General features: G+C 35.0%; 1 protein-coding gene and 1 long non-coding RNA gene across 3 annotated transcripts in view; one reads left to right on the forward strand and one right to left on the reverse strand.

Annotated features, from left to right (window-relative positions):
• Positions 1-760: 760 nt before the first annotated feature.
• Positions 761-18162, forward strand: mbip (MAP3K12 binding inhibitory protein 1). 2 transcript variants are annotated; one of them, XM_033641914.2, is made up of 11 exons: positions 761-944; positions 2221-2337; positions 2567-2776; positions 3350-3446; positions 3778-3843; positions 4305-4463; positions 6031-6128; positions 9878-9916; positions 10010-10072; positions 11257-11287; positions 18032-18162. In XM_033641914.2, the coding sequence occupies exons 1-10, from the start codon at positions 825-827 to the stop codon at positions 11266-11268; spliced, it is 981 nt and encodes a 326-aa protein (XP_033497805.2). In that variant the 5' UTR covers positions 761-824; the 3' UTR covers positions 11269-11287; positions 18032-18162. The 2 variants fall into 2 exon arrangements, with proteins under 2 accessions (XP_033497805.2, XP_033497804.2); XM_033641913.2 differs by lacking the exons at positions 11257-11287; positions 18032-18162 and having other exon boundaries at positions 762-944; positions 10010-10344.
• The window catches only part of LOC117266637 (uncharacterized), a 57003-nt gene continuing 56509 nt past the window's right edge, over positions 18095-18588 (reverse strand). The window contains exon 4 of the long non-coding RNA XR_004502510.2: positions 18095-18205. This is a non-coding gene — a long non-coding RNA (uncharacterized LOC117266637). The remainder of the gene's footprint in view (positions 18206-18588) is intronic.

Here is an 18588-nt window from a genome sequence, read left to right on the forward strand (position 1 = left end):
GGATAATTACAAACAAACAAACAGGCAGGTAATGTAAGTATTGATAGACACTAAAAAAGAAAGCCATCTATTTAGTCACATTAATATATCAATCATTGGTGCAATGTGTTGCATCATCAGTGGTCATACATGGTCAAATTGTGCCCTCCAGACATATGTCCACAAAAACTGTCCCATTGTTCATTAATAATGTCATTTTTCTTGTTCAATCTTCCCAACATCTTTTTGCATGCAGTAGTTTCCATCATTTGAACAATTCACATATTCAGTGTAGGAGTTTGAGGCTCTTTCCAACACCTTAAAATCATCAGGGGACAGTTTATTAGGCCAATTATTAATATTCTAAATACAAATGTATTTAAATTCAACACTACAGTTTTCTCACCCAGGAGATAGTCTTTCACAACTTTAACTTTATAATTATTTTGAGGGAAAGTTTGGTTTGCAGGCAGGAATTAAAAGCAGTCATTTATAGTAAATTTCTAAGTAATTATAAAACATTTCATAACAAATAAATAAAAATGAAGATGTTAAAAAATAAGTGTGTCTATTAACAATTTTAAAAAACAGCAGCAAATAGAGACAAACGTGGAAACATAGGAATAAATATAGAACAATTAAGTAATGAAGATTCATGCCGAATATAGAATTACATTTTTATTAAATTACATTATCTTAAACAACTATGTCTGAATTAATACACTGAGAAACTACATCCGTTTCACGCATGCGCACTCACTGGTATAAGAACTGCTCGGCACCGCTGCTCACGTGATGTCATTCTAACGAATCAGCGGGCAGTATCGAGCAGCCGTTGGACTGCAATGGCGGAGACAATGAAGCTTAGTGGAAATCACGCTCCTCCTAATGAAGCCAGCAAAATGTCCAGCTACAGGGACTGTGTGTGTGCGCTCCTGAAGCTGTTAGCAGACTTCGGGACAGAGGTTGGTTGACACCGTTAGAGCCCCGAGAGACGTGTGTTTCCGTCCGTGGTGTTAGCTAGCTACATGCTAATGTTTTTAGCATCCCGGTGTAGCAGGAGTGAGAGGATAGACTTCTCTCAGTTCAGTCATGGTCAACATTCAAGCGGTGTTTCTAAGTTGCAACGAAGAAGTGCTTTGGTTTTTACTTAATTATTTTATTTTAATTATAACCCACATATTCAGACTTACTTTAAACAGCCACTTCGCTGCTTCAATTTAAGCTACTTTTCATTAACTTCTCTTCATTTCGCTTCGACTTTATTGTCACTAACACTGTTCACAGCTCTTTTTGAAGCTCTTCCCTGCAAACTGTATTTCACACAATACTCACATGGTATTGCGCACGTGTGTGGTCTCTATTCCTGTCCTTTCAGTGAATGAAAAAGCATTTATATCAGCTCTATTTACGCCACAGTTGTACAATTATAAAGGTCCTTGCATCTACACTACCTTAGTTATGTACATGATGTGTGTCTTTAGTAATTGTAGGATCATCAAAGTGGCTTTGCACCACTGTTATACAATTAGGGTCCACCTTAAGGTTTAATATCTTGATAAATCATATGTTTACAGGGTGTCTGCAGGTCCTTAAACGTCAATTCCATAAATATGAGGCCCCGGAAGTCATTGAATAGTCTTAAATTTGAATTTGTGAGGTCTTAATTGCCACAAACATTTAATCTAATTCCATTTATACATATTTGATTTGTCTTTGTTAAAAGGAATAGGATTTTCTGTGTGAAAGTCCAAATTTTTGATGTTACAAATCTTAAAACCTACAACTGAACCTAATACTGTCTTTTTACTAGATTAACCTAACTTACTTTGATACCATATTCTTACATAAAACCTTCTTCTTTACAGGAAACATATGTACAACTTGTCTTAATATTTACCTGCAGTGCTTGAACAAGAAAATCCTGTAGACACCCTGTTATAAAATGTCAAAACACAACAAAACAACTAACAAACCAGAGATATTCAGTTTGAAATGATAGAAAACAGAACAGCAGAAAACACTGCAAATTGATGAAGCTGGTATCAGCAAATAATTTGCTTTTTTTTCTCAGAATGTGACTAAATGATTAAACCCTAGTAGGTTATCATAGTAGCTGCTGTTTCATTTTTAGTTCATAGCTAATTGACTGAGTTAGACAAAATTATGTTAACTCTGAATCTGTTTTATTCTGCTCTCTGTGGTGTGTAACCCCACTATGTTTGTGTTTTTTAATTTAAGCTCAAATTAAGTGATGCTGCTCTGAGAATAGAAGTCAACATCGATGCTGTGGATCTGCCATCATCTCCAGATGCTCACATGCTGAGCTGTTTGCAGGAGCATATCACTAAATTACAGGTGAAGTGGCCACATTTTGCTGCTGGTTAAATTGCATGATTTATTAGTTTAACACTAAAAGGGTTTACTGAAATACTTTGAATTAATGACCGATGTATTATTATTTTAGACAGCACAAGGCTGTTTGAAGGTGTATCATACCCCTTTATGCTTCTTAGTGAACCACTTGAATTTAAAAATAAATATTTGTGCTTGATGCAATATTTTTCTGCCCCAACTGTTTATACAGGCTGTTTCAGAAAGCTTAAAGATGCTGGTGGATTCTCACGCTAATACATCATCTACAAAAGCCATCACATCAGACGATGCCGTCATCTCATCGTCACTCCAAGAGCAGACGATTGCACTGTCTGAGCACCATCCTCCCAGCCCTGAGGTGGCAGAGAGCAAGACGGCGACTGATGACGTCATGGTTCAGATCAGAGCCAGGAAGTCAGAGGTTGGTCTCTGTCAGCAGATCTGTCAGCTGTTCTGGCAGTGACATTTTTAGAGCCCTCTTAACTCTCTGTCAAGCAAATGAATAATCATAAGTAATTGCTCCCAAGGATGTGCACATGACGTGCCGCAGTGAAGCAAATGTTTGATGGAGATCTGATAAGCCGAGTTCAGCAGAGAATAAGGGGTCCTTTAGTGCTGTGGTTGGGTAGAACAGACCACATTGCTGGAGGGCTTTGAGAGAGGGCCAGGTCCTTGATGGATTATGAAGTGGATGCTCATTACTCTGAGATTGCATGTGGATGAAGGACAAGAGGCCCCATTCTGTTGTGCATTTATTTTGGTAGCCAAGCAAACAGTATTCATATTCCATCATGTGATGATGGCAAGCAATTCAACTTTTTTGGCTACCTGGAATAATTTCCTACTACAGTTCTCACTCCATGTAATGTAAATTACTGTTTGCCACAGATCATTAAACAGAAAAAAGAACCTCATTGCATTCTTGACACCTATCAATAGCTCATCAGTCCAGTGTATCTTATTATCTGTGTTGTCTCTCCATTTGTCACCCTAGATTGAGCGAAGAATATCTGCATTTATGGAACGCAAGCAGATGGAGATCAATGAAAACAATGTACGCGAGTTTTGCAACGTGATCGACTGCAATCAGGGTGAGAATGGGAGAGAGGTTGGGGGGCAGGGTGGAGAGGGAGCCTGCACACAGATTGCCAATGTTTGGGAGAGAGCTGATTTCCACAGGCGAGAGGTCAGGCTGAACTGCTCCAAGAGTGGGGCTGAAGTAGCTAACACACTCGGCCTCAAAACACAACCAGCTTAGTCCAGAAACACATGAGACAGAGGACATTTTGTAAATTCAAAGCCTGTGTGACACACCAGTGGTAATAATTGTGATTTAAGAGATGTATATAAACGTTTTAAAATCACTTTTAACCACATTTTTACATCATGTTATATTTTTTAATCACATTTTCTCCTCTGTAGAAAACAGTTGTGCCAGAACAGATGCAGTTTTCACTCCTTATCCTGGTTTTAAAAGCCATGTGAAAGGTAAGAAAATAATTCGCCACAAATGTCAATGTGACATTTCTTAACTGCTTTATTTTTGCAAACTGTAACCCTCATTTTTGAAATTACACAGATCATTTTGAAAAAGTCACCAGTCCATAATCCTTAAAAACCTTGTTTAAAACCTTGTTTTATTTATAATTTTTGGTTTAATTAATGCAATTAAATTCAAATGTCACTCTAAAGTATCTTACGTGTATCATGACATAAATCTGTTTTGGGGTCAGCTGGCCGCCAGACATCATTAAGAGGAAGTGCTTAACAGTTTAAATCACCAACAGATTCATCAGTGCAAATGAATCTAAACTACCCGACACATATCAAGGGTTTTGTAGGACGCCTCAGTACATCTGCATGCTTTACATATGGCCTTAGACCATTATGTTAATTAGTCCATGCTTAATATTGCAGCTTCTGTTAATGTGTTTTCTTTGACTGGCTAGTTACACGGGTGGTAAACACTTACGGGCCCCAGACTCGTGGTGGAGGAGGCCAAGGAGAGGCAGGGGATCAGCAGAGGGGGCAGATGGGCAGAGACTGCGGAAATACAGCCATAGAAGAGCGACTTCACAACATCGAGACTCACCTGAAGCTCCCAACAGGTCAGAGAAGGACAAACACACAAAGTGTTGCACTGTATGTTGTGTTTTACGTGGCTACAAGGGCCACATCATCACAGATGCTGCTTAAAAATTCAACAGGTGTTTTATTTTCAACTAAACTGAAATATTTAGCCTTTTTTCAGAGAATGTCCAAAGTTTTAAATGTTAGCAATTTACCACCACAGTGTACAGAAAATGTAACACTGAAATTTGATTATGAAGGGCATCATAGTCTGTATGTAGAGTATAATCTATTTGAAATTATTCACTTTTGTTGAATAACATAAGTAAATAGATTAGCTTTCACTAGGGATAAACCAATTGTGAAATTCTGCTTTTGTTGTTATTTATTCCCCCTTTTTGCCAGGGAAACAAAGACATTTTCTGTATGAAAATAAATAAATAAATAACTGAACTACATTAAAGTCATCCAGCCCTTCATTACAATATTTTTGAATGAGCACAAATTCATAACTTTAACATGAAAGGACGCAGTAAACTCGCTCAACCCACAACACCACACAACACCAGGGTGTCTACAGGTCCTTAAAAAGCCCTGAAATGTCTTAAATTAAGTTTTCCTAATATAAGACTTTAAAAAGTCTTAAACTGTCTTAAATTCAGACTCGATGGATCTTAAATATTTTCGGTCACATTACCACAAACGTTTTTCCAGCCTTTTTTGTTTTTTCATAAAACACATTAAACCTAAACTCACCCAGTTTTTGTCAGTTTTCCTCACTGTTCATTTTGAACTGACATCTAAAATTTCACATGAAGTGGTATTAAAAAGGTCTTAAAAAGTCTTAAATTTGACTTGGTTAATCTGTAGACACTCTGTGTAAGCTACAGCAGACAGTGACCCCGATGAAGACCTAAGAGTCGCAACGTGTTGGTCTTTTTAATCAATACTGCCATGTAAAATTTTGCATTTTAATTTTTGCACAAACCCTACAGTGTGCCTTGGATTGTTTTTGAAGGAGACTTGCATTTATATTTGTTAACTGAGAGCATATTAATGCAATGAGCCCTTCACAAGATGGAATAACCACAGTACACTTTAAGTATCCAAAGAGCACCTGTATGTGACTCCTACTAAGACCCAGCAACGCTTCTTCTTTGTCTTATCTTCTATTTTTGTTTTTGTATTCTGGTATTGTATGACAAGGCAAGTATGGCTTCCATTTGTATGCCTCACAGTTTGCCATTCAGTACTATTTAAAAAAAAAACTACAACTCCCAGGAGGTGGAGCTTCTAACACCAGGGTAGTGCACAGGTGTTTTGCATACTGCCAGTGATTAGCCTGAGATTGTTTACTCTTACCTGCTTGATGAAGGTCTAGTGGACCGAAAGCTCAACAATAAAATGGAACACTGCAGGGATGTAAGTGTGCGGAAATCTTTTTCTACCAGTTTGACCATTTACCAGTTTTTTCCTCCCAGTTATTGATGTTTCCAGCACCTTGCCAAGACCAAGCTGGGTGGAGCGGTGGTTGTTCTGCATCATGAATTTGTCATGTAAAAGGATCAGCATTCAGACTTTTTAACACGCGTTTTATTTCTTTAGCGGGTCCAGTTCCACTGAGTGTGTACCAGAGACTGAAGAGGCTGGAGGATCGTATCCTGGAGTTGGAGGGACTCTCACCAGAGTACTTTGAGTCCGCGGTGAGTCTTGTGGCTTTGAAGTAGATACATGAAAAGCAGTGTTCATACACAGGTCTTTTTTTTCCGTACTAGCAATTTTCTGTTTAACTTAATTTGCACATTTATATATTTGCTGCGGACATTTGAAGCAGTTACTGTAAGACTCTCACCTCTTCTCCTTATCGGTTTTACCCACTTCTCCAGTGTGAACTTAAAGTTGCCCTGTGGAGGTTTCTTGCAAACAAAGGTTATGTTTACATTCAGTACATTTTATGTGTCCTTGAGAGAATACATTCAACACAAACATGTTGAATTCATTTCCCTACACAAAACAGATTTTTTTATTCCTCTTCCCTGCTTTTGCTGGCAAATTGCTACATCTCTCGGTGCGTTACCAAGACCTGTAGATTAGTGGAGAAGTGTGAAATCATTAGCAGGATGTTGCATCACCTACTGGCTTGAGCACAAGAGGATATAGCGTTAATAATGTTTTTAAAAAAAAGCAACCCTCAGGGTACCTTTAAAGCTGTAGTTGGTAAGAACTTTTTGTCATATTTGCTGAAACTGTCACTATATGAATACAGCAGTACAGGAGTCAGATGCTCATCAAAATGCCATAAAAAATGGCATTTGCAACAATCTACCACACATGCACAGAAACAACCAATCAGAGCTGAGGAGTCTCTTATGCAGCTGTCAGTCATGTCAGTCACTACTTGTGAATTTGGTTTAAACTGTCAAACTAGGCAGCGCTAATCAAATATGCATCAAGATTCTGTTACTGCATTGAAATATATTTAAGTGCACTGTTTAACTGTAAAATGAGTTTTCTCCAGCTGCCATGTTGAAAACAGTCAAGCCAAAATTAATCACCACCCACAAGCCTGCATTTTAAAATTTCACATGGTTACATTAATGTGAGGGCACGATTCAGACTGAAGTCTCCAACATCGACAAAGTGACAGCTGACTCACATAAAAGGGTTTAACGCATTGCTGCTGAAGCTGCATTTTGCAACTTGCTTGTGACATCAAACTAGTCAGGTAGTGCTGTGGGCTGGACATTGAGCGAGGCTACAGAGTGGTGACTGCAGACAGAGAGAGGTGGCTGCATCAGAGCAACAGCAGCGCATTTTTCAGTTAATTTATTATTTTGGTTATTGGATATTTTGAAAAATAACAAAAGCTTTAAATAAAAATAATTTAAAAAAAAAAAGGTGCAACCAGATAATGTGCAGGTGCAAAAAACTTACAAATTGGAAAAGTTAGCCTGGAGCCATGTAAACATACACTAAAATGTTTCTGAAAACATTGAGGTGAGAAATAGGCAATGCACTAACAGAATCTTGGTTCATATTTGATCAGCGCTGCCTAGTTTGTCTGCAGTTCATGAGCAGCGAAGGACATGACTGACAGCTGCGTTAGAGACTTCGCAGCTCTGATTGGTGGTTTTCCATGAGCCACAGTGGATTCTAGCAAATACCGTTATGTTGTGTGAAAATTTGCATCGCACAACTACTAGAATATTTTGTATTGACTGCTTCATACATGTGGATAACTTGTGTCATACCCGTGTGAAATCGCTGAATCAATGAATGAACTTCCACTGGTACGTCCTCTGTGTCATAAGTACCCGGAGGATCTCAATGCTGTTTGGCTATCACGGTGCAAATTGGTTGCTGAAGTTCAGTTTTTTCAACTCTCGAAGGAGTGTATTACGGGAAATCACCCTATTTGCTTTATTCGTGCCGCTTAATTCGCGTCATTCGCATCCATCGCACTGTCTGGAGGGAATTCACATCTAATTGACTTTGACTTTACATGTAATTCAGTCATGCAGATTGTTTTATTTGCCAACATAAGAAGCATTATGAGGAACTGTATCTGTGTCATGTAGTACTGCACGGATGTAGTTACAGTTTCAGAAAATATGACAAAGTTCTTACCTACAGCTTTAAAGGTACTTTGAGGTTTTGTTTTTTTCTGTTTTTTAAAAACATTATTAATTCTGTATCTTCTCATGTGCAAGCAAGAGGGTGATGCTCATCCTGCAAATGATTTCACAAGATATTTTATAATTAAAAGCTACCACCTGTACAGTTAAGTCCCCGCCATTGCTAATTTTTATTTTGGCCTGTGGAGATGTAGACAACCGTGTCTACATAAATAAATAGATAATATATTTGATCAATGACTGTAAGTACAGGCAAAAATGAAAATCCATCAGTTTTTTAGTGCAGTTTATCTTTTGGCTCTCTGGGTGGTTCAAGTTTGTTCAGGTGTGTTCTGTATTTTGGATACTTCGATTGAAAGAACTACAGAATTTACATGTAAGAATTCAACAGACAATGATTCACCCTATAGTAACAAGAAGCTCTACAGTCTTTTTTTGTTAGTCCATTTTGAAATGCTCTCCGTGTTATAATGCTTAAATTTGGGTTCAGAATATTGGTGTGCTGAGGGGAAAGTTATTTCGAAATCAAATCTACTTAATGAGAGGAGTTTGTGTATGATGCTAATGAAGTTTCCCTTATATGCCTCGATACTCAAACATGCTTCCCTCCTCGAGTTACACTTAAGCTGATTTGAATAAAAAATGCAACGTGTGTGGTTTTAACTTTTAGGTCACTGCACACAGCTCACTTGAGAAATTACTACTTTTTTACTACGCCAATCTTTTTTTAGAAATGCAGCGACTAAAAAGATGGCAGTGAGTAATCTATTGGACTTTACATTCAACCTGACAGACTATAGCAGGGTCTCACAGACTCTAATTTCCTGTCTTGAAGGAGTCTGTCCAGTCTGTGTTTAGTTATGTGAATAAGTGTGCTTAAGATGCTGCATGTCTCTTCACGCTGGTATCTCTCAGCACAGCATGCTGCTTCTGTGAGTATGCTGCTCTCCATCTGCTTTTGACTCACTGCATGTTTGTGCGAGCAGAGCAAGCGATGTCGAGTGTCTTTGAATAAACTGATGGGGTCTTTTATATTCAGAGTACCACTTTTTTTTTCTTTTCTTTTTTTTTTTTTTTTTTGGACAATTTCTGAAAATACTGTAGTTTGGTGTTTGCTGAAGAGCTGCACACAGTTGGCCCACGATTTCAGGAACAACATTTTAACACTGAACAGTAAAGGAGGCGCCTCGAAAAATTGTGCCGCAACTCAAAAACAGGCAATTCTGCAAGCTTTTACAGAGATGAAGTTGGGGAGTAAAAACACAGAGCATGTAACCGTGGAATCCCCTGTTTAAGTCTGACTGAGGATATTTGTCAGATGTTACCACTCTAATCTCTCCTCCCATGTTCTGCATCTGACTATTGTCAAAATATCCAATAAAGGCAAATAACACTAGAAACTAGAAGGACACTGGGAGAGCACAGAGCTCATCCAAGGCCAAATGCCCTATCTAAAATGTTAACGGAATTGAAAAAAAAAAATTGTGTATCCAACCTGTATTTTGGATCCACTCCAGAGTTAAATGGTTCTTCCTTGGCCTCTGCTAAAACCTTACCAAGTATTATGAAAATCAGGCCAGTAGTTTTTCCATAATTCTGCTGACAAACAAATCATGGTGGAGGTAATGATCTTAAAATTGAACAAATCTATATTGTCTGCTATTCTTTGCATATAAAAATAAATTCTTTTTTCAGTCCTTGAGGTGAAGTAAGAAGGGAAACACAGAAGTACATCAGTATGCTTCTCAAAGCTTGAGCCAGTTTAGACATTGTACTAATTAGAAAGGTGTAATGTGTACTTCCTTTTCTTTCTGTAGAGTCACCTGCACAAGCGACCAAAGACATCCCCTGCTCAGGTTAGTAGTTGTTTTGTTTACTTTCGCTGCACTTTATAGATGGAGGTTAACCTATTTTTTGATTGATTTGTTGTTTCTTACTTTGTCTATTAGGCCTGCAGTCTGACAGAGCTGGATGAAAAGATCAGCGCAGTGAAAGCGGCACTACTGAAGAAGGTGAATGATTTTGGTCCTGGATATGAACCAGAGTGTCCACTGTAACATACACACACACCAATGCTCCAAATGCACTGTGTCTATTAATGCATCATTTGTTTCTGTTTGTGTAGCTATTCATTAGCACCATTATCACAATATCTGATCAGAGACACAAACGTTTCATATGAGCTTCATTTTATGGCCAGAAAAACTGTAATCCTCTAACTAGTTTTGTAGTTGACTGAAATATAAGTATTCTGTAAATAAAAATATTTTTTCCTTCATGAAAACTTGGACTCGTAATTTAATCATGAGCTTAACGTGCCAACTACTAACTGTGATGTGCAATCTAATACTCATCATCTAATTCGTAGTTTCTCAAAGTTCAGTCTCTGAATGTGACATGAAATGCATGCGTTATATTTTCATAATCCATGGTCCATTTAAATACTTTAAAAAAAATCATTGTATAGTATGCCATAAAAATATAATCTCAATTATCATAGTATAGTAAGTCAAAAAAGTCAAAGTATCCTGTCATAAAACCTAGAATTACTGCCTCGTCTGTGTGCTTCCACCAACCAGTCAAGTTGCAGTTTACATTCATGTCTGTCCAGAGTCATATGTAGCCATGACCGTAGACAATGTGTTAAATATGGATGTTGCTGCAAAGAAGTTACAAATTCTAAAACATGGATGCTTCCCCCTCATCTTCAATTCAGCAGCACAGAGGATCTATACAATCACAGCGGTTTCATGGTCGACATTAGAGTGTCACAGTGAAGTTGACCTTTGGGGGTATAAAACACATCACCATCACTTTATCATTTTATGCTATTAGATATTTATTTGAAATGTAATCATAATTCATCAGCATATAAATTCTTGAGGTATGGCCAATAACATCTTTTGTGAGGTGATGGTGACATCAAAATGTCATCAGTTAATTGTTGACTCAAAGTGGACATTTTTTTCCAAATTTAACAAAATTTCCACACAACATTCTTGAGATGTTGCATTCACGAGAATGGGATGGACAGACAGAGAACCAGCAAACAAACAACAAATGGATTGATATAGCAACACCAGCAATTATACAAAACAGCGTGTTCTCATGTGACGCAGTTTCAACCATGCATAATAGCTGTTCAGAAAATTTGGGCTGCTGTCAAGTAGTCAAACTACTGTGTCTTCTCCCACAGACTTTTCCTTGAACTCCATGGAAAACATGAGGTAAGGTGTGTGGGTATGTGGGAGAGAAACACGGGAGTGGGAAGGTGATATTGGTAGAGAGAGAATGTTGTGGTTCTGTGCACTGATAGCTCTTTTTCATTCGGTTTTTGCACATTGTGATGTGCCTTAGTGTGATATGTGATCAAAGAATATTCCCAAAACCATTTAATGAACGTTAGAGTTGAAAAAACCCTGCAGTGTATTATTGAAAATTCCAAAAATATTTAATTGAAAAAGTCTTAGTATAACATGTCAAAAGATTAAGAAAAAAGGACAGGATAGAATGTTCCATGAGTATTTAATCAGTCAAACTACAGTATGTCAAAAAACATTCATCAAATAAAAATCATAGTATAGTATGCCAAAATTTTCCAAAAAATATTTCATGTAAGTCAGGACAGTATGTAGAATAAATTGACTGAAAAATAATAGTTTGTAAAAACAATCCAATTCTTCAAAAAATCATAATACAGTGTCATAAAATGTCAGTAAGTCATGGAATAGTAGGAAAAAAAAATCCCCAAATAATTTCATAAAACAGTTCTACTACAGCATGCCAAAAAAGTCAAGGCATAGTATGAGTTAAGTCACAGTATAAAAACTCAAATTCGTTTAAAAAAAGATAATAAAATTATAATAACTCATAAAATTTCACGACAAACTGGTAGTATAGTATGTTGGAAAAAGGTCATACTACAGTATGTCATAACATTTGATACTCATAGTATTGTATGTCAAAAGTCATAGTACAGTGTGTGAAAAAAATATTAAAAGTCAAATTAGTATATCAGAAAGTCAAACAGTATTTCATGGTCACAGTACAGTATGTCAAAAAAAAAATTAGATAAGAGTATTTCATGAAATTGTAAAGTTTCATTTGAAGAAATAGTCAGTGCAATATATCAAATGATTTTATAAAATGTGAAAGACAAGTAGTGTTGTATAGTATGTCGCCAAAAATCATGATTGAAAAGTCATAATGTAGTATGTTGTCAAAAACCATGGGAAAAAAGTCATCGTATAGTATGTTGTCAAAAAACATAGGAAAAAAAGTCATAGTATAGCATGTCATCATATATGATAAAGAAAAAAGTCATAGTATAGTATGTCGTCAAAAACCATGAAAAAAAGTCATAGCATAGCATGTCAACAAAAACCATGAAAAAAAGTCGTAGCATAGCATGTCAACAAAAACCATGAAAAAAAAAGTCATAGTATAGCATGTCAACAAAAACCATGAAAAAAGTCATAGTATGTCGTCAAAAACCATGAAAAAAAGTCATAGTATAGCATGTCGTCATAAATCATGAAAAAAAGTCATAGTATAGCATGGTGTCAAAAACCATGAAAAAGTCATAGTAATACCATGTCGCCAAAAACCATGAAAAAAAAGTCATAGTATAGTATGTAATCAAAAACCATGAAAGAGTCATAGTATAGCATGTCGTCATAAATCATGAAAAAAAGTCACAGTATTGCATGGTGTCAAAAACCATGAAAAAGTCATAGTATAGCATGTCGTCAAAAACCATGAAAAAAGTCAGTATCGCATGTCATCAAAAACCATGAAAAAAAGTCATAGCATAGCATGTCAACAAAAACCATGAAAAAAAGTCGTAGCATAGCATGTCAACAAAAACCATGAAAAAAAAGTCATAGTATAGCATGTCGTCATAAATCATGAAAAACAGTCACAGTATTGCATGGTGTCAAAAACCATGAAAAAGTCATAGTATAGCATGTCGTCAAAGACTATGAAAAAAAAGTCATAGTATTGTATGGTGTCAAAAACCATGAAAAAAAAGTCATAGTATAGTATGTTGTCAACAACCACGAAAAAAAGTCATAGTATTGCATGTTGTCAACAACCATGAAAAAAAAGGTCATAGTATAGTATGTCGTCATATATCATGAAAAAAGTCCTAGTATTGTATGTCGTCATAAATCATGAAAAAAAGTCATAGTATAGTATGTTGTCAACAACCATGAAAAAAAAGTCATAGTATAGTATGTTGTCAACAACCACGAAAAAAAGTCATAGTATTGCATGGTGTCAAAAACCATGAAAAAAAAGTCATAGTATAGTATGTTGTCAACAACCACGAAAAAAAGTCATAGTATTGCATGTTGTCAACAACCATGAAAAAAAAGGTCATAGTATAGTATGTCGTCATATATCATGAAAAAAGTCCTAGTATAGCATGTTGTCAACAACCATGAAAAAAAGGTCATAGTATAGTATGTCGTCATGTATCATGAAAAAAAGTCATAGTATAGCATGTCGTCAAAAACCATGAAAAAAAGTCATAGTATTGTATGTCGTCATAAATCATCATAAATCATAAATATCGTCAAAACCATGAAAAAAAGTCATAGTATTGCATGGTGTCAAAAATCATGAAAAAAAGTCATAGTATTGTATGTCGTCATGAATCATAAATATCGTCAAAATCATGGAAAAAAGTCATAGTATAGCATGTTGTCAAAAACCATGGAAAAATATAGCATGTTGTCATATATCATGAAAAAAAGTCATAGTATAGTATGTAATCAAAAACCATGAAAAAGTCATAGTATAGTATGTCGTCAAAGACCATGAAAAAAAGTCATCGTATTGTATGTCGTCATAAATCATGAAAAAAAGTCATAGTATTGCATGGTGTCAAAAACCATGAAAAAAAGTCATAGTATAGCATGTCGTCATAAATCATGAAAAAAAGTCATAGTATTGCATGGTGTCAAAAACCATGAAAAAAAGTCATAGTATAGTATGTCGTCATAAATCATGAAAAAAATACATAGTATAGCATGTTGTCAACAACCATGAAAAAAAAGGTCATAGTATAGTATGGCGTCATATATCATGAAAAAAAGGCATAGTATAGTATGTCGTCATATAACATGAAAAAAGTCCTAGTATAGCATGTTGTCAACAACCATGAAAAAAAGGTCATAGTATAGTATGTCGTCATATCATGAAAAAAAGTCATAGTATTGCATGGTGTCAAAAACCATGGAAAAAAAAATCATAGTATAGTATGTTGTCAACAACCATGAAAAAAAAGGTCATAGTATAGTATGGCGTCATATATCATGAAAAAAAGGCATAGTATAGTATGTCGTCATATAACATGAAAAAAGTCCTAGTATAGCATGTTGTCAACAACCATGAAAAAAAGGTCATAGTATAGTATGTCGTCATATCATGAAAAAAAGTCATAGTATGGCATGGTGTCAAAAACCATGGAAAAAAGTCATAGTATAGTATGTTGTCAACAACCACGAAAAAAAGTCATAGTATTGCATGGTGTCAAAAACCATGAAAAAAAAGTCATAGTATAGTATGTTGTCAACAACCACGAAAAAAAGTCATAGTATTGCATGTTGTCAACAACCATGAAAAAAAAGGTCATAGTATAGTATGTCGTCATATATCATGAAAAAAGTCCTAGTATAGCATGTTGTCAACAACCATGAAAAAAAGGTCATAGTATAGTATGTCGTCATGTATCATGAAAAAAAGTCATAGTATAGCATGTCGTCAAAAACCATGAAAAAAAGTCATAGTATTGTATGTCGTCATAAATCATCATAAATCATAAATATCGTCAAAACCATGAAAAAAAGTCATAGTATTGCATGGTGTCAAAAATCATGAAAAAAAGTCATAGTATTGTATGTCGTCATGAATCATAAATATCGTCAAAATCATGGAAAAAAGTCATAGTATAGCATGTTGTCAAAAACCATGGAAAAATATAGCATGTTGTCATATATCATGAAAAAAAGTCATAGTATAGTATGTAATCAAAAACCATGAAAAAGTCATAGTATAGTATGTCGTCAAAGACCATGAAAAAAAGTCATCGTATTGTATGTCGTCATAAATCATGAAAAAAAGTCATAGTATTGCATGGTGTCAAAAACCATGAAAAAAAGTCATAGTATAGCATGTCGTCATAAATCATGAAAAAAAGTCATAGTATTGCATGGTGTCAAAAACCATGAAAAAAAGTCATAGTATAGTATGTCGTCATAAATCATGAAAAAAATACATAGTATAGCATGTTGTCAACAACCATGAAAAAAAAGGTCATAGTATAGTATGGCGTCATATATCATGAAAAAAAGGCATAGTATAGTATGTCGTCATATAACATGAAAAAAGTCCTAGTATAGCATGTTGTCAACAACCATGAAAAAAAGGTCATAGTATAGTATGTCGTCATATCATGAAAAAAAGTCATAGTATTGCATGGTGTCAAAAACCATGGAAAAAAAAATCATAGTATAGTATGTTGTCAACAACCATGAAAAAAAAGGTCATAGTATAGTATGGCGTCATATATCATGAAAAAAAGGCATAGTATAGTATGTCGTCATATAACATGAAAAAAGTCCTAGTATAGCATGTTGTCAACAACCATGAAAAAAAGGTCATAGTATAGTATGTCGTCATATCATGAAAAAAAGTCATAGTATGGCATGGTGTCAAAAACCATGGAAAAAAGTCATAGTATTGCATGGTGTCAAAAACCATGAAAAAAAAGTCATAGTATAGTATGTTGTCAACAACCACGAAAAAAAGTCATAGTATTGCATGTTGTCAACAACCATGAAAAAAAGTCATAGTATAGTATGTTGTCATAAATCGTCATAAATCATAAATATCATCAAAATCATGAAAAAAAGTCATAGTATAGCATATTGTCAAAAACCAGCAAAAAAAAAAAAACTTTGGTAGAGCATGTCATCAAAAACCAGTAAAAAAAAAGTCATAGTATTGCATGGTGTCAAAAACCATGAAAAAAAGTCATAGTATAGCATGTCGTCATAAATCATGAAAAAAAGTCATAGTATTGCATGGTGTCAAAAACCATGAAAAAAAGTCATAGTATAGTATGTCGTCATAAATCATGAAAAAAATACATAGTATAGTATGTTGTCAACAACCATGAAAAAAAAGGTCATAGTATAGTATGGCGTCATATATCATGAAAAAAAGGCATAGTATTGCATGGTGTCAAAAACCATGGAAAAAAAAATCATAGTATAGTATGTTGTCAACAACCATGAAAAAAAAGGTCATAGTATAGTATGGCGTCATATATCATGAAAAAAAGGCATAGTATAGTATGTCGTCATATAACATGAAAAAAGTCCTAGTATAGCATGTTGTCAACAACCATGAAAAAAAGGTCATAGTATTGCATGGTGTCAAAAACCATGGAAAAAAGTCATAGTATAGTATGTTGTCAACAACCACGAAAAAAAGTCATAGTATTGCATGTTGTCAACAACCATGAAAAAAAGTCATAGTATAGTATGTTGTCATAAATCGTCATAAATCATAAATATCATCAAAATCATGAAAAAAAGTCATAGTATAGCATATTGTCAAAAACCAGCAAAAAAAAAAAAACTTTGGTAGAGCATGTCATCAAAAACCAGTAAAAAAAAAGTCATAGTATAGTATGTTTTCATATATCATGAAAAAAGTCATAGTATGTCGTCATATTATGAAAACAATCACAGTATAGTATGTAACACTTTTCATTAAACAGTCATAGTACAGTATGTCAGCATTGTCAAAAAACATGAATAATAACAGTCATAGTTCAGTTTAATTAATTTTATTTGCATAGCCAAACATCACAACTTGCTACAAAGGGATTTACAGTGTACAAGAGCCTTCATCCTTGGATCCTCACAGAAGATTAGGAAACACCCCCGCCCAAAAAAATAATAATTTAACAAGGAAAAAATCTGGAGGAACCTCAGAAAGAGCAGTTAAGGACGGATCCTTCACACAGGTCGGACAGATATTCAACAGATGTCAAATTTACCAAATGGTTAACAAAATAAAATTACAACATGGTCATATGGAATGTCTAAGTGATACTGAGAGGGAGACAGAGAGAGATGCACAGCAACAATAACAGTAATAATAAAAACATGGAAAATAATAGTAGCACTATATGATGGTATATTTGTTATTTGTACATATTAATATAAGATAATATGTGTGTGATAATAACAATTGTGTATAGTAAATAGTATAAATATGATAAATAGTAATAGCAGCAGGCATCAGTTAGGACCACAGCAGCAGATGCAAACCCGATTCATGGAAACCTGTGAGACAAGAAAGCACAAAAGCTCCAGAGAAGAAGCCAAGTTAGTAACATGCAGTTATGGGACATGGATGTTTGTCACTGAAGGGAAAGAGGCGCTCAGAGTATCATCCCACAGCAGACTAGGTGTATAGCAGCCTCATAAGTGGGCTGGTGAAAGGCAAGCTTGAGCCAGACCTAACTATAAGCTTCATCTAAGAGAAGAGTTTTAAGCCCACTCTTACACGTGGAGACGATGTGTAATAACTTTGAAGTAAAAAAAAAAAAAAAGTCACACTGTGGTATGTCATAAAATTTAGAAAACCTCATAGTATAGTATGTCGTCAAAAACCATGACAAAAAGTCATAGCATAGTATGCTGTTAAAAACAATGTAAAACAGTCATAGTATAGTATGTCAGCATATTTCATGAGAAAGGGTCATGGTCATCAAAAACCATAAAAAGGCTTAGTGCAATATATCAAATGATTTTATAAAATGTGAAAGACAAGTAGTATGTCGTCATAATGCAGCATGTTGTCAAAAACCATGGATCATGAAAAAAAAAAAGTCATACCATAGCATGTCGTCATAAATCATGAAAAAACAGTTCTGTGTTGTTATGTTACAGGAACTTAAAGGAGAGTCATCAGCTACATGAGCATCGCCTCTTCCCAGCCAGCCTGATGACAGCGATTGGTTGCTTTGGTGTGTTGTTTGGTTAATTTCTGTCTTTTATAAATAAAAATGCTTTTACCTGTTTGTTTGTCTGGTCTGCCATCTTTGTCACAGTCTTTGAGCTGTGCTGTAACACCAAAAAAAGATTTTCATGTAAAAATACATTTTTAAAAAAAGTCACAGTATTATAGGTAATAAAATTTCCATTAATAAGTGATAGTATAGTATGTAATACAATTTAAGAAAAAAAGGGATTGTTATTTTGCATTGCATTTTTTTTAAAAAAAAAAAGCCAAGTACAGCACATCAAAAGTCCAGAAACCTCCAATAGTATTTCATACATTCAAGTCATAGCAGTGTCAAAAATGTCATAAAAATGTTACATATCATAATCAAAAGTCAAAAGTTAATAGAATGTCATATAAATTGTTTAAAAAAAGTCAGTATAATATGTCATTAAATTTCATTAAAGTCACAGTCTAGTTTGTCATACCATTTTTACTTTTAGTA

This window comes from Epinephelus lanceolatus, chromosome 15, assembly GCF_041903045.1.
Source record: "Epinephelus lanceolatus isolate andai-2023 chromosome 15, ASM4190304v1, whole genome shotgun sequence".
Classification (NCBI taxonomy): Eukaryota; Metazoa; Chordata; class Actinopteri; order Perciformes; family Serranidae; genus Epinephelus; species Epinephelus lanceolatus.

Excerpts from the sequence above, each read along its gene's own strand:
- mbip (XM_033641913.2), top strand. The coding sequence starts at position 825 with ATGGCGGAGACAATGAAGCTTAGTGGAAATCACGCTCCTCCTAATGAA. Across the intron at positions 3,844-4,304 it reads TTTTAAAAGCCATGTGAAAG|TTACACGGGTGGTAAACACT; the intron begins GTAAGAAAATAA and ends TTGACTGGCTAG. Across the intron at positions 6,129-9,877 it reads CAGAGTACTTTGAGTCCGCG|AGTCACCTGCACAAGCGACC; the intron begins GTGAGTCTTGTG and ends TTCTTTCTGTAG.